At 41.6% G+C, this 15,105-nt stretch overlaps 1 protein-coding gene across 1 annotated transcript in view; it reads left to right on the top strand.

Moving 5' to 3' along the window:
• The window catches only part of LOC147639792 (uncharacterized), a 115,513-nt gene extending 113,632 nt beyond the window's left edge, over positions 1 to 1,881 (top strand). The window contains exon 10 of the mRNA XM_086774061.1: positions 1,543 to 1,881. Within this exon, the coding sequence (XP_086630187.1) occupies positions 1,543 to 1,596 (54 nt within the window). The 3' untranslated portion in view covers positions 1,597 to 1,881. The remainder of the gene's footprint in view (positions 1 to 1,542) is intronic.
• The last annotated feature ends 13,224 nt before the right edge of the window (positions 1,882 to 15,105 follow it).

The raw sequence follows: 15,105 nt of genomic DNA, 5'->3' as shown, positions 1-15,105 counted from the left end.
GGGGGAGATTTTAATATGGTGAAGCAGCCAATAGATAAAAGAGGGCATGAAGGGGTGGTGCACCCCAGGAGAGCTGTGTGGGAGAGATTCATGCTCTCTATACACGGCAGGGACTGTTGGATTGAGGACGACATTCACAGGAAGCTCTTCTCCCTCCTCTGCAATTGGTCTAACAGACAAAGTGATGTAGGATGTACCTATGTCCACCTAGACCGCTTCTATGTTGAGGATTGGGTTCTCGATAGTGAAGGATGTATATGCATTGCAGCAAGACTACGACGTCTGACCACTGCCCAGTGGTTTTGAGTATTAGAAATCTCGAGCAACATGGCTCTCACCCCGTGTGTGTAATCGGATGATAAAATTCCCTGCCAGCTGGAGCTCACGGGACTTCTCTGATGGCCCACAAGGTGTTACACATGCATTGCAGATGAACAATGGTTTTTACCACAAGCTGGCCTTACAAAGAAGACATGAGATTATTGATCATGAGAGGGCTATGAGGCACAAGTTGTTAGCCTTGGATGAAAAGCATCCTGATGCCCTTTGGATTGCAGATACTCTTTGCACTGTTAGGACTGAGTTGCAGCACGCCATGGAGCAGAATGTAGAGTTTCGATACCATGCTCAGTAATCATTTTGCATCCAGAGGGGTGGAAAATGTAATTAAAGACTTCTTTGCTACTCATGGTCCATCTCTTAGCAAAGAAAGTTCTCATGGTACTATTCACGCAGATCCTACTATGTTAGGATAGATTGCATCCTTTTAACGTCAGCTGCTGTCTACTGAGCCTCATTCTCCTGTGAGAGATTGCATCCTTTTAATGCGAGCTACTCTCAGCTGAGCCTTATTCTCTTTCGAAAGATAGAGCACAGCAGAAGGTGTGGGCCACCATACCACAACTAATCACGTAAGAGATGAGGATATCCCTTGATGCTTTGTTTTTGGCTGATGAGGTGAGACAGGAACTCCTTTCACTACCCTGTGGTAAGTATCCAGGAGAGAAGATGTTTTATTGCCCTTCTTTTTCTTGGCTTTTCGGGATGACTTTGGGGAAGAAACCACCGTGGATTTCCAGGATATGTGGAACACAGGAAATTGCATTCTTTCTTCACGGAGGGTCTTATTCATCTTATTCCAAAAAGAGGGGATTAGACCTACAGAAGCCAATGGTGACGACCAATTACACTGCTTGAGCCAAGGCACAAGGAATGAACACACCATGCACAGCATGAATAAACCACATAGGTAAGCTAGAGGAAAACACCAAGATAAGCTAGAGGAAACTTTAGAAAAAAAGGAGCGTGTCAAAACAACAGCCTAATGACTCCAATCACTTCTGCATCAAGTTTCCACAACTTTACTCTCCACAATGCAAGGGAATCACATTTTATTATGAAGTCTTTGGCTGCTAGATTCTCAATTCCCCAGTTTGGGCACGTCAGTTTGTACTGCAAACATGAGTAATTATACTTCTTGTGCATTCATAAAAGCTTGTTAAGTAATACTAAACACTTTTTTTGGGGGGTGTTTTCTATCAGAATGGAAGCAGCTGGAGCCGAGTCTCTACGACGATGCATTGGACAAGAGCATAGCATGGACCCCAATTTATGGCCTTTCATGCGGTAATTTATTTTCCTCTTGCAAGATGGATTATATGTAGCTATCAAACAGGCTTGTCATCTTATCACCAGGTCACAAACCATCAAGAACATAAGAAGAGAGGGTGACATCGACAAAGGAAACTATCAAATGCTGACCTACTTGTTTACATCATGAAAGCAAGGCACATGGTTCAATGACACTAAGAATTGGAAAACTGTCTCCCAAACAACAGTGATGTGATGTTTTGATGTGGCTAAGATCTAGTTTCATGGTAACCATGTCCTTTAAATGCAAGTGAGTTTTGAGCACGATGCTTAAAAATGTTGTGGCATTACAAAAGGCAAGCGACTCCATATCTATCCACACTTATGACGGCCTTCTCATGCATCATGAGCACATCCAGACTATTAAGGCCTCTTGAGTGTGAATGGAGGTCTCTAATGTAAGGCAATTGAAAAAGAAGCAACTATGTTCATCACCGATTCAAACTTACGCCTAAAGATTACCAAGAAAGGATGATATTGAACATAAGATCCTCTCTCTTTAAACGAGTCACTCTTTATAGAATGCACCGACCTCTTGAAATCTGGTTGTTGCTGATGCATTTTATTGTAATAACTGCAAAATCTCATAAATAACTTTTTTAAGTGAATTCTGGTGTAGATGAGTATACCAGTACAAAAAATAAACATTTCTTTAGAGTATCAAAAGCATAATTGTCGTACTAATGCTTTAGTATTGATGCTTCTGAAATAGTTCCATTTTGAAATGCAATCCATGTTTGGGTGCAAGGATGTGCATGTTTGGTGTGTGTTTTTAGTCCCAATATCCTAAGATCTTACAAGAGAAGAACAGCAGCTTCAACTAGTGGGATGTCAAATATTGTATCAAGGCGACAAGTAAACTGCACGATTGGTTATAGATCTCCTGGGTGCTAAGTCTCATTTATATGAACTCCATAACTGATTATATAGATTGCCCAGTAACTGGTAAATCTTCACACCTTATGACCAAAGCATTTGCAAAAAAAAGATGTATTGGCCATATTTTATAACACTAGCCATATCATTTGATAAGGTAGCCTTGTAGGACTCCATAATCTATAGCACTTAGTAGCTCGTAGGTTGTCAAAGGGAAAATAAAGTCACAGAGTGTTTCTTGTATTCTTGATAATAAAAACTTTTGATGGTATGGGAAAAGTTGATGGCCAAAGGCACCAAGTGGTCCATGATGAAATTTATGTAGTTCTCAAGAAGCTTCAACTCATCTAGTGTATCTTGTGCTATCAAGTGGTCCATGGTGAAAATTATCTAGTGCTCAGGAAGCTTCAAATCATCCACTATATCTTGTGATATCCACAGTGGAGACTTATCACTTTCTTAAAGAGCAACATGCATCAAGAAAAATGAGTGTTATTGCATTATAATCTCTCATACCATTGTAGATACTTCTTCACATGTAGAATACTTGCATGAGAAGTAGTAGAGTGAAGAAATCTCCTCAAGCCCAAGTGTGTTCATTGGAGACATCTTTGTCAGCTATCTGTATCTGTATCTGGAGATAACTAGTACAAAGGTCAATCTTCAAAAAATAGGAAGCTCCTTGCAACCTATCAATCAAATCATCCGCTCTGGGAAGGGGATATGTATTCTTGATCATATTCGGCCCCCCCTCTCGTTTGGACTGAATAACTGTAAGCCAAGTTACCTTGGCATGTGTGTCTGTGGTGCCATCCAAACCTGACCAAAGAAAAGTGTGGATCAACCTCCACAAACCGACCAATGTATGCACGATAGAAGCACCAACAGGAGGAAATAAACCAAGCCGAGGCAAGCAATACCTTATTAGCCACCAATACTTTGGAGGCTAAATCCAATCTTACGGAGCTCCAATGAAGAAGCTTCTTTTGAATACTCATAAGTATCGGAGCAAACTACTGTGCAAGAGAAAAATTAACCCCAACTTGGCATCCCAAGTATCTAGCAGTGCATCCTCTACAGATCCAAGTAAAACCAAGCTCTGCACCCCAAGCTACTCTCGGCGAGTCACTGATCCAAAAACCAACAGATTTGTGTCAATTAATGAGGGCCCCACTGCCAAACAAAACTCTTCTAGTGCCACTCAGAAGGAACACAAACATATGTGTGAGGCCTCTAAGAACATGGCTATGTCATCAGCTAACTCAGAGTCAACCAACACGTCTTGACTACGAAGAGGCAACCCCAATCTAGAAATACTAGTAGTGGAGCAAAGGAAGATGCTCATGGCCTTTGCAACTATGATATATAATGATGGGGCTAAAGGGCATCCCTGTCGTACTAAGCGAGAGATGTGAAACCGCTCGTCTCTATCTTCGCAAGTGAGCACACTAGTGTGGGCATCATGATACATGCATGAAACTCCCCTGATCCATCTCTGAGAGAAACTCATATGGCTTAGAGTACCCTGAAGGAAGGCCTAATCCACTCTATCATAAGCCTTCTCAAAATCCAAAAGCAGAATGGCTAGAGGTTGATTACTCGCTTTGGCTCATTGCAAGGTCTCCCAAAACGAGAAAATGTTATCAAAGGTGCTCCTCCTGCATAAGAATCCATTCTAAGTATCATGAATGACGTCCTACAAAATTAGCTTCAATATAATGCTCACTGCCTTAGCAAGTATCTTATATGTAGTTCCAAGTAAGGTGATAGGTCTCCAACATTGTCCAATCATGGTCTTATCCCCACTCGTAGGGATAAGGAATCTAAGCCCCTCGATGAGAGAAGAAGGAATAGAACTTGTGTCCCACATCTCCTAGAGAGCCAATGTGACCTCTATCCCAATCTCATCCCAAAAAGTAATGGAAAAAACAAGGGAAAGGCCATCCTCCCTTGGACACTTACCATGAGGTAAGGCATGAATGGTATGATTGAACTCCTGCATAGAAAAAGGGGCATCAAGAACGGCACACATCTCCTCAATAATAAAATGTGGCAATGCATTTCAAACCTTCCTATGTGCCCTATGTCTCAAATCGGAATGAGGCTCTAGTGCTAAGAAGCTGGCCATAGAAATTATTGGCAAATCAGTCTAACTTTAAGAGGATATGAAAGAAGAGTGCCATGTGAATCCTATAGTTGCTTGACACTATATATGGCATGAGATGGGCCGTGAGTAGCACGGAAGTGTTTGTTGCATCTACCACCCATCTGGGTCCAAACGGATTCTTAGGCATGGTATCGGTACTCTGCACATTTTCTTAAGAGAATAATGAAGCTTTACCCTAACAGTACATAAAGAGTCTGCAACCCAGTGAGCATGAGGATGTTTCTCATGCTCTCTCTGTAAGGCAGCCAGTCTACGCCTAATCACCCTTTTTAAGTCCAAGGCCTCTTGCCTCTTAGAAAGGAGACACATGTGATAAAAGTTGCTAACATCATGGAGAGTAGAGGCCAGACTTTGTGAGGCTCGTGAGAAATCATGAGATCTCCAAATATCAAGCATCTGACATGATAGCTCTACATCTGAGAACAAATGATTAGGGTCACATACATGAGGTGTTGATCCATGGCGACTCAAATCTCTAAAGCATAACACCACTGACAATGATCGTATTTCAAAGTGCCAGGTGTTGATCCATGGCGACTCAAATCTCTAAAGCATAACACCACTGGGACAATGATCGTATTTCAAAGTGCCAGCTGCAATAAAAGTATGGCCCCCTCTATTAAGCACCCAATCATCCATACAAAACTGGTCTAACCATGCATAAATACATCCTACATCCCTTCTCCTATTAGACCATCAATAAAGAAGAGTGGATGGTCTCTTCGGAATGTTATCCCCATGCCAACAATCTTTCTCTCAAGAGGATGCACCAAGCCCTCATGCCCACCTATTTTATCCATTGCCATGTTAAAATCCCCACCAATAATCAAATGGTCAACATGAGGCATCAACGTAGTGACAGATTTCCAAAAGTCAATCCTCTCACCTCTATGGTTAGGAGCATAGAGGTTAAGAATAGCAATGTGTGTAACACCCTACATAAGAAGGATCCACTGCGCTCTTGTAGGTAAAATGATGCAAGGCAAAACCACAGCAGAGCGGATATGGCTCGCGACCAAAAGGTGTGTCCCAAGAGAAGCTTGCTTGATCTCCCACACTGGCTAGCATCCAATTTATGCTCTTTTTGCAAGAACAATACATCCATAGGTCCACTTGTAACTTCACTGTGAAGCTAAGTCTTAACAATCTTTCTCTGTTGATGCAAAAAAAAACCCCAAGACCTTGAATGTTCCATGAGACAATCCTCATAAGGACTCAAAGTAGGAACGACCAGATCTTGTGGTCGACGAAGGACCCTATTTAGAGATGGGGGTAGGTCTTGCATAGGTAAGGGAGGGAAAATTTGACGATGAAAACCTTACCTCTCATTCCCACTCCGGGAAAAAGGTAGGATTGGTCCTCAAAACTAAAGAGGTGCCATGATAATGTGATTGTGCAACATCATCCTTGAGGGTCTAGTCATCCTATATCTATAATGCTACATCCTTGTGCGGAGGATCCAAATCTTGTGCTTGTATAGCCTCATCCTCCAAAGAAGGATCCACATCCTCTAAGGCAAGAGTTGCAAAAGGGTTGGGGTGCTCCTCTAAGGGTGTAGGTAAGGGGGAAGGTATGGGATTCGGAGGACGCCTGCCATCTCTAAGCACAACCCAATGATGTGGGGTCTGCTAGGGCACAAGGGTAACTTGAGTCTGGGTAGCTACATGAGGCCTATGTTGGGTAAGATCATGTCACCTCCTAGTGGGGCCTCTCGATCTAGGACAATCTCTAGCAATGATTTTTTCTTATCTCAAATTTCCGGATGTACACCTCGTGTTGGGAGAGATTGGCTACCCAACACAGAATTTTCGTTCAAGGAGGTAGATAACAGGGCATCATCGTCCCCTCTTATTGTAGCCATTGTCAGAGCATGGAGAAGCATAAGACCTTTCTTGCAATAGAGATTCCTAGGTCTTTGGTTGAGGTTGATCAACAACCTATTATGTGGAATGAGTTCTTTAGGGATGAGGCCAGTTGGCCACTTGGTGCATCTCGTTACATACAGCGGTTATGATGGGAGAGATGTGCATATATAGTTCTTTCTTAGAAGACCTTCAAGAGTCTTCCGGTCGATCAGAGAGCTGCATCCATTCAGCATCTTAGGGGCTCTTGCATACGTATTGATCAGATTGATGCAGCTATATCGCATGAGTAGCTTTCTGGGATCTTTCATGGAGATTATTATCCAAGATGACTAGGAGTTTTTTCTAGGATAGGTGTACCTTTGCAGGTTATTACTCTCCCAGGCTAAGAGGCTGCAGATTGCATTATCTATTCTATCATGCTTGGATGGAGATTGAGGATATGTAGCATGGAGGGGATCATCTCAGACACCATGCTTAGTCCAATGAGGATTGTTGGTCATTCGAGGAAGCATTGGTTCATTGATCCTTTTCCTCAGATAGTGATTCATGGCGCTTAGCGTTTGTGGCTGTTTGGTGGTTATTCTATCGGATATCTTCAGTGGGATCTAGGTGAGTGGGAGTGGATTGATGCCTCTAATCCATTGAAAAGACATCCCTTTTTGAATTTCACTGTCTGAAATGCCAGGCTTCTCATCATTCGACAAATGCATAGGATCTTACTCTCAGGCCTCATTAGGAGAGTTATGACATCACTTTGGTGATACAGCGCAAATATTGGCATAGGCTTTGGCATTCATACAGAAGGAGCCAGATCTCTCATTCTTTTAGTTGTTTTTACATGGTGGTCTCTCCACTAATCAGTGGAGATCAATTTTCGGTGTAGCACCTACTCGCTTGAGATGTGCGGTAAAATTTGAGATTGTAAAGCATTGTTTATGGGTATGCAGCACTGCACATCGTATTCGGGGTTCTATAGCCCAACTTATGGGAAAATTGAGTGGCTGCACCATGTATGTTACTTGGGGGTAGTTTCTTGGATTTCCCAGTCTAGTCTGCAGCTTTTCTACGTGGGCAGTGATATAGACACTGCTATTTTAATTCATAGAGGTATTGTCCAATATGATTTGTTTGCAAGATGTCCCTCACTCACATTATACACCCCCGTCGAGACAGAGGATTGACACCTATTGGGAGATTGTGGCTAGTATTACAGCATGACAGATCTGGAGAGCTAAATGCATGGAGGCAATTGAGGGTTTCCAGATTTTTGAGTCTCAGTGCATTAGTACTAAATGGGGTGATATCATCCATACTCTCATGTCTACATGGGCTTGTATTCAAGGGTTCTCTCATTCCGCGTAGGCAAAGAGCGTTGAATTTATGCGGGAGTGGGACCATGGCATTTTCTTTTCCTCTAGTACCAGAGGTCTTTCATGGAACCTTGATGCTCCTTAGTGGTTGATATCACCTTACATATTGGGGTGATTCTATTCCGGCTTATAATCGTGGGGTGATTCTATTCCGGCTTATTGTATGCTTTTCCCATACTTAATAGAAGTCTCTTCCTTGAAACAAAAAGAATGTGTATAGTTACATCCGTATTCTGTAGGATCGAAAATTTTCATACTAAATCTATAACTCTTGCAAGAACTCTAATCTAAAACAATAGTATGTACATAAGTAATCTTACCTGTAGCCTTAGTCACAATGGGCTGCCTTTGACTCTTACTTGCCCTTCTCCTACGGGCAGTTCGTGCTCGTGTGTCCTTGCTAACCACAAGTGAAGCACTGACCCTCGTTAATGAATTGAAGTGTCTGCTCCGCTTTCTTCGATTTCTTCAAAGTAAGGTCATGCATAGTCTGTGAGTGACTCTCAATCTCTGCAGGAGTCTATGAAGTCTTCCCATGCTTTCGTTTATGTCGGGATCCAGATTGGTGTATTACTGAGTATTGGATGGCATCATCCAATGTTTTGATATGATTATTTCTGATCTAGAGTTGATATCCATAATGCAATCCATCCACAAAGAATCCCAAAATAGTGATGGGATTCATGTAAGTTACCCGAGCCTACAACTCTTTAAATTTTATCCAAATATGTGTCAAAAGGTATATTTTTTAATTTCCAGGTTTTTAAACTTGGACACAATGTTATACTCATCCTTAGCTTGGAGGAACTCTTCTTCCTGGAAAACCCTCTCAAAATCTACCCATGTTGTGGGCTTTAGTCATAACCCTTTCCACCATGTAAGGGATTTTCTTATCAGGAATCCTTGTACCATTTGTATCTTTTTATCCTCAGGGAAAGGATGGAACTCAAAGTGCTTATCCCATTTGTGAAGCCCACAAGTTAACTGACTTCTCAAAATCTTCTGTTTTGGCTCCCGTGTATAGGGCACTAGAATAAAAGAGGGTGCAACTAAAGCTGTCCCAACTTTCCTTGGTGTCACCAACCCTGCCAAAGTTGCTTGTATAACAACAATGGTGTTGGATACGTTCGCAATGTGCTACTCAAGCAAGGTCATCCTTGCATCGAAGTCAACCTTAGTGACCAGGTCATCGATTGTCACATCATCACCCGGATGGTCGTTGTCGGATTGAACATTTTTGTTCGTCTCACAATCCTTACGTACTTCATCAACCATGACACCCAAAATAATTTGTTGCTTCTCAAGGAAAACTTATGTGTCAAGATGAAGTGTTGCTAAATCCCGCTTGTCCATGAACACAAGTACCAATCACACTCTTTGAAGCTGGTTGTGGCACACGCACATTAAAACTAAAAAGCACGTTAGCTTTTTTAAAAGGAAAAAAATTGAAGGCGAGTAAACCTCTTCCTTTTTCGTATTAAAAAGAGGAGAAAAGAGGGGAAGGGGAGGAGAGGGGAAGGGGGAATGCTGGTTTTTTCCAAATCTGACGGTCCCTTCTCCCCTGCACATACAACCAGCCCAATTGCTCCTATATGCGCACCATCTTGGCTGCAGTGCTGGCGGCGCCTGCTAGCTAATCGGCTGCCCAAGCTGCGCCGCCTGGCTGGGCTGGTTGGCCTGCCTTGTTGGCTACGCTGGTTGGTTGGCTATCCCATAACCTATTTCAAAAACAATCATCGGACCAATCATGGAACCTTAGAGCATGCGAAAGGTTGTAGTCGAACCCATGACCAATCCATTCAGATTCGACATTGCTAAATGCAATGAAGGAGGACTCATTGGTGAAAATTGGCCTTCCATGGGTCATCATAGTCACCATAATGTTTTCTTTGATGTGATAGGTAACTTCATTTCAACCCCATTAGAGGCACCCCCTCCTAGGGAATGATCAGTGTATATCTCGTACACATTGGCAAGTTTGAGCCCTAGCTAAGTGAGCATGAATATCGCACGAGGGACATAGTAGGCCTCACGGCCTTCTTACCTTCAGAAGTTTGAGTCCTAATAAGTTCTCATTTACAAGGAAATTCTCAACTTTGGAGAGACTTGCCATACTGGATGAATGGCAAACTAAGAGCCCACACACTTGAACTAGAAGAAGAGGAGGATGAGTCATGCTGTACTGAGTGCTCTCCTTTCTTACCTAAGACAAAAGGAAAGCCAAAATTTCCCATGAACACGTTGGGCACTATTTCAAATGCGATAAAAAGAATGATGTGTTACCTATCGTTTATAAAGGCATGGCGATCTTTGCAATCTCGGATTGTGGTGATGGTGTCAGAGCATAATCACCAAGGATTACTAGGAGGCCTCAGGAAGCCCCCCACCCGTAGGCATGAGCCTCTCGTGTAGTCAAGCTTTCTAGCAATATAACACAGTTCAAGCTTTGGGCATCCTTCAAGATGTAGAGATTAAGACCTTCGAGCTAAGCTTCCACCGCATGTTTGTGGTGACGGATTTTCAGAGAAAAGGGTCATACACCATGATTCTCGAAAGGCCTTACATGACAGACACAAGGAGGGTAGTTCATAATTGGGATATAAATCATATTTACATACGCAAAGGTATAACCATTCCTTGAAAATAAACTTGAAAATAGGGAAGACTCATCCCATGGGTTAAGGCATTCTTGCCAATGAGTCAGACATGACCGCTTAGACCACGCCAATTGATATCTGTACAGCTTGCAATAAGATGTGGGATGGTAAAGATGAGGACCAAGAATATGAACGCCTCCTAGAGCCTTCCAACTCCTGAGGATTGGATTCATTTTTGGAAACCATGGAAACTCTTCTACATATGCTTGGGATAAGGTTTGCAGGATTGGGAGGTGCCGAAATCACATCCCTATTCATGCTTATTGCATTCAAAAGAGAAGTAGTCCGAGCCCAACAATCGACATTTTATGGGATCCCAACAAGGCTATTAGAAGCACAAGGCTTCTCAAAGGGAACCCCTATATTTTTGTTTCAAAGTCAAGAAAACCTACACCACAAGCCTCTAAAACCATGTCATCAACAAACACCAAATCAAAGATGGTGTGGAGACCCAAATCCATGTCTCCAACACTAACTCTAAAGCTTAAGCAAGAATGGAGAACATGTTGGGATGCGGAGTCTCGTGTGTGTGTCCCTTCGTGTGTGTCCCTTCGTGTGTGCAAACCTCTATTTGTGTGTGTGTGAGTCTCGTGTGTGTCCCTTCGTGTGTGCAAACCTCTATTTGTGTGTGTGTGAGTGGTGCATGAACAAACTCTTATAAGTGGATAAGTTAAGTGTGCCTTATGTGTGAACACACTTAACTCTTATAAAGGGTTATTGTTCTAGTAGTGTGTGAACACACTCTTATAAGTGGATAAGTTAAGTGTGCCATGTGGCATCGAAACTTATTAGAGTGTGATATTTATATGGGTCAAAGAATAAGGCTACAAGCCTTAAAAATCATTGTACTTGGTGAGTATCAATGTAATCATATCATTGAGTTGTGCAATCTAATCATATCATTGAGTCGTGCAAGCCTAAAAAATCATTGTACTTGGTGAGTCATATCATTGAGTCGTGCAATACTCTGTCTCTCTCTCTCTGTCTCTCTCTCTCTCTCTCTCTCTCTCTCTTTGTGTACACACTCACACCATGGATATCTTCCATCCACCTTACCTTAGGTGTACCTCTACAAACCCTAACCCTAACCTACAATTGGAATCAGAACTAGAGTTAGCCATTTTATTGTTTTTACACCATTACACTAGAGTTAGCCATTTTATTGTTTTTACACCGTTACAGTTTCTCTAATTTTATGGTTTCATAGCTCATTATTAGTAGCAGCTACGCCATCTCACTAATTGTCATAGGGCAGACATCAGCTTGTGCATAGATTTGTAGCATATGCACTACCCGTAGCACTGTTGATCGATCGCCCTACATGCCTACAACCTGCATCATCATCAACAACATGCACCATCTGTCTACAATAGTCATCCTTGACCTCTATAAGCTGCTTGTCTCACCATCCTTGACCTCTATAAGCTGCTTGTCTCACCATCCACCAACACTTTCCCCACATCTTTGCATCCTTCACATTTGTCATCGCTTACATGTTTTCAACCCACCATCTCAACCGCTCTCTGTTGCTCCCTTGCATGGCTCAGTAGCTCTCTCAACTTTTGTACCTACAAATCCACATTGGTCAAATTGGGCATTTTTAAAAAAATGATAAAATTATCAAATTTAAGCTTTTATATTCTCTACAATTTTAGGCTTTTCCAACTTTTGTACCTAAAAATCCACATTGGTCAAATTGGGCATTTTTTTAAAATGATAAAATTATCAAATTTAAGCTTTTATATTCTCTACAATTTGGGGCGTTTCCAAATTGCAACCTTCTACATCGAATTGAAGTGCACAAACCACCATGGAAGGAGCAGTGGTCACCGAAAGAGACCGTTCTCCATCGACATATGCCCAAGAAGTTTTTAAAACTTCAAAAATAAACTTATTTTCAGTTTTATGTGTGCCATGGGTTCTTTGCTCAGGAAACCCCCAAAAAATGAATTAAAGAATATTTGTGTGTGTTTTCATTTTGTAATGCTTTAATGTTATAAAAGGTCTCATTTCCATCTCATACCCTTCTTAGAGCCACGGAGTTGTCTTTAGGTAGATTGATGTAGGCATAATCATGTATGGTCAAGATCTTATATCAGGCTCAACATGAGAGTTTGGGTGTCAACACATCATGATCTTTTATATCACGTGTTGTAGTTTATAACCCAAATCACCATGGCTACTGAGGCTCTTCTCAAGCATCACCACCTTCATTCCAAAGGGGGATTTGTTGGGATTTAGAGTCTCATGTGTGTGTCCCCTCCTCCTCCCATCATGTGTGTGTGTGTGTGAAGTCCCTGAAAGGGTTATTGTTCTAGTAGTGCATGAATGCACTCTTATAAGTGGATAAGATAAGTGTGCCATGTGCCATCACCATGGCTACTGAGGGTCTTCTCAAGCATCCCTGCCTTCGTTCTAAAGGGGGATTTGTTGGGATTTGAAGTCTCATGTGTGTGTCCCCTCCTCCTCCCGTCACATGTGTGTGTGTGAAGTCCCTGAAAGGGTTATTGTTCTAGTAGTGCATGAACACACTCTTATAAGTGGATAAGATAAGTGTGCCATGTGCCATCCACTTATTAGAGTGTGATATTTGTATGGGTCTAAAGATAAGGTTGAAAGCTTATAAAAGTATTATACTTGGTGAGTATCAATCACTTCTACCAATCTAATCATATCATTGAGTCGTGCAATACTCTCTCACTTTGAGCATTCTCTCTCTCTCTCTCTCTCTCTCTCTACGCACTCACACCATGGTTCTCTTTGATCCTCCCTAGTTTAGTATTATACCTGTGTAAACCCTAACCCTAACCTATAGAGTAGTGGCTTGTCACCACCGGCAAAAAATTCGAAAGAGCACGTGGACTCCAAGTAGCAAGAGGTGTTATGGCTCACCCTAACCCCCCTTGAAACACATCCAACAAGAGATTACCTGCTGGTGAACCGCAACTGTCATGAGGATCTTTCCAATGGCCGAGCTCGTAACTCTTGAGGTCTCCAAGCTCTACAACTCCTTGAGAAGCAATTCCACCGCGCCTCCCGCGAGCGTTGTCACACTGCCGTGTTGCACTACGGGTACTTGTCCCTTCTCTCGCCTCACTTCTTTTACACACACTTACTAGCATGCATTAGGGAGAGAGATTAGCAAGAGCAAGACTCAATTGCACAATGGGAGAGTATGTTGTATTATGAGAGATATTCACTTATACATGGCCATAAGTGTTCACACTCACTTAAACTGTGGCCGGCAGGGCGATTTAGGCTCATAAGAGGCCTAATGCTATTACAATGACTACTCTCGTAATATATCCATGAAGTACAACACTTTGGAATTCATGCTAACTTTCTACCACACGCTCTTGAAGTGGGAATTGCCCATAAATACTCAGTCACACCATTACGAGCGCCCATCCAAGTTGTAGCTTTGGACACTATTGCTTCATATCTTGCATGTGTGACCCTTTGGTGTATCTATGGTGACTCTTTGATGTAAGATAATGGCGGTAGATCTTGTTAACCCTAGGAATGGATTAACATCCCCCCTTCCTGATGGCGATCGCGTCCTCGTGATCGTGTTGAAGACCTTTGTGTGGGGAGAATAGACAAGCTTTGTCGATGGCTTTGATATTGAGTGACCTTCAATGGTCTTTGTTCCTTCGGAAGGAATAAGAAAAGCTAGTTATTAGTGAATGAAAAGGTTAGTTGTTTATTGGGAATTCCTAACAAGGTGGAGAGATGGGGCATTAGGAAAAATTTGGACTCACAAACTGACCCTCTAAGGGCTTTCTCTCTCTTCCATGAATCAAGGAAAAGTCCAAAAATGATGTTATAATATTGATCCTCTCTCTTCTCTTTTTGAATCTTGTACATCTCAAAGTATATAATAGATTCACTTATTATTTTATATTGACTGTCCAAGAACTATACCAGACCTGCTCAGAACTCGAATATCTCAAAAACTATTTTTTATTTGAGCTGGTTTCAAATATCTCAAAAGATATGACATTCTTAAATGCCCAGATTCATTTATGACTGAAGAAACAATCATTTCGTGATTCTAGAAGGATTTTATCTTAAAAATGGAATATCTTGATTTGTACTTTGTATTTCATAATTTCTTTTTACAAGTACGTAGATCTGTGCTTTATCTACATTCTGGTGCGTTTTTATGTTTTTTTATAGAGATTTGAAGAGAATAGACATTTTTTAAGGTTTTAAGAATGTTTTTAGATTTATTATTTTAGAGAATAGTGCATTACGAATTTTCTTTTCTTCTTCTCTTTAGGTCATTTTTTCTTTCCATAGCTCATTTCTTCTTCTACTTTCAAATTTGCCAAATAGTTTGTATTTTTCTCCTATTCTATTGCACTTGTTCACTACTACAAAGCTAGAGAATGAAGAGTGATTTGATTTTTTGGTGCCATTTTCTTGGAGCCAACAAACCATTTCCCTCTTCATTAATCTTGCTATCACAGAGAGACACAGAGAAGAGACAACACAGAGCCAACATAGAGAGATAACAC

The sequence above is a fragment of the Cibotium barometz genome, chromosome 3, assembly GCF_041138505.1.
Source record: "Cibotium barometz isolate CiBa-2024 chromosome 3, ASM4113850v1, whole genome shotgun sequence".
Taxonomy (NCBI): domain Eukaryota; kingdom Viridiplantae; phylum Streptophyta; class Polypodiopsida; order Cyatheales; family Cibotiaceae; genus Cibotium; species Cibotium barometz.
This window is presented reverse-complemented; position numbering and strand designations above follow the sequence as displayed.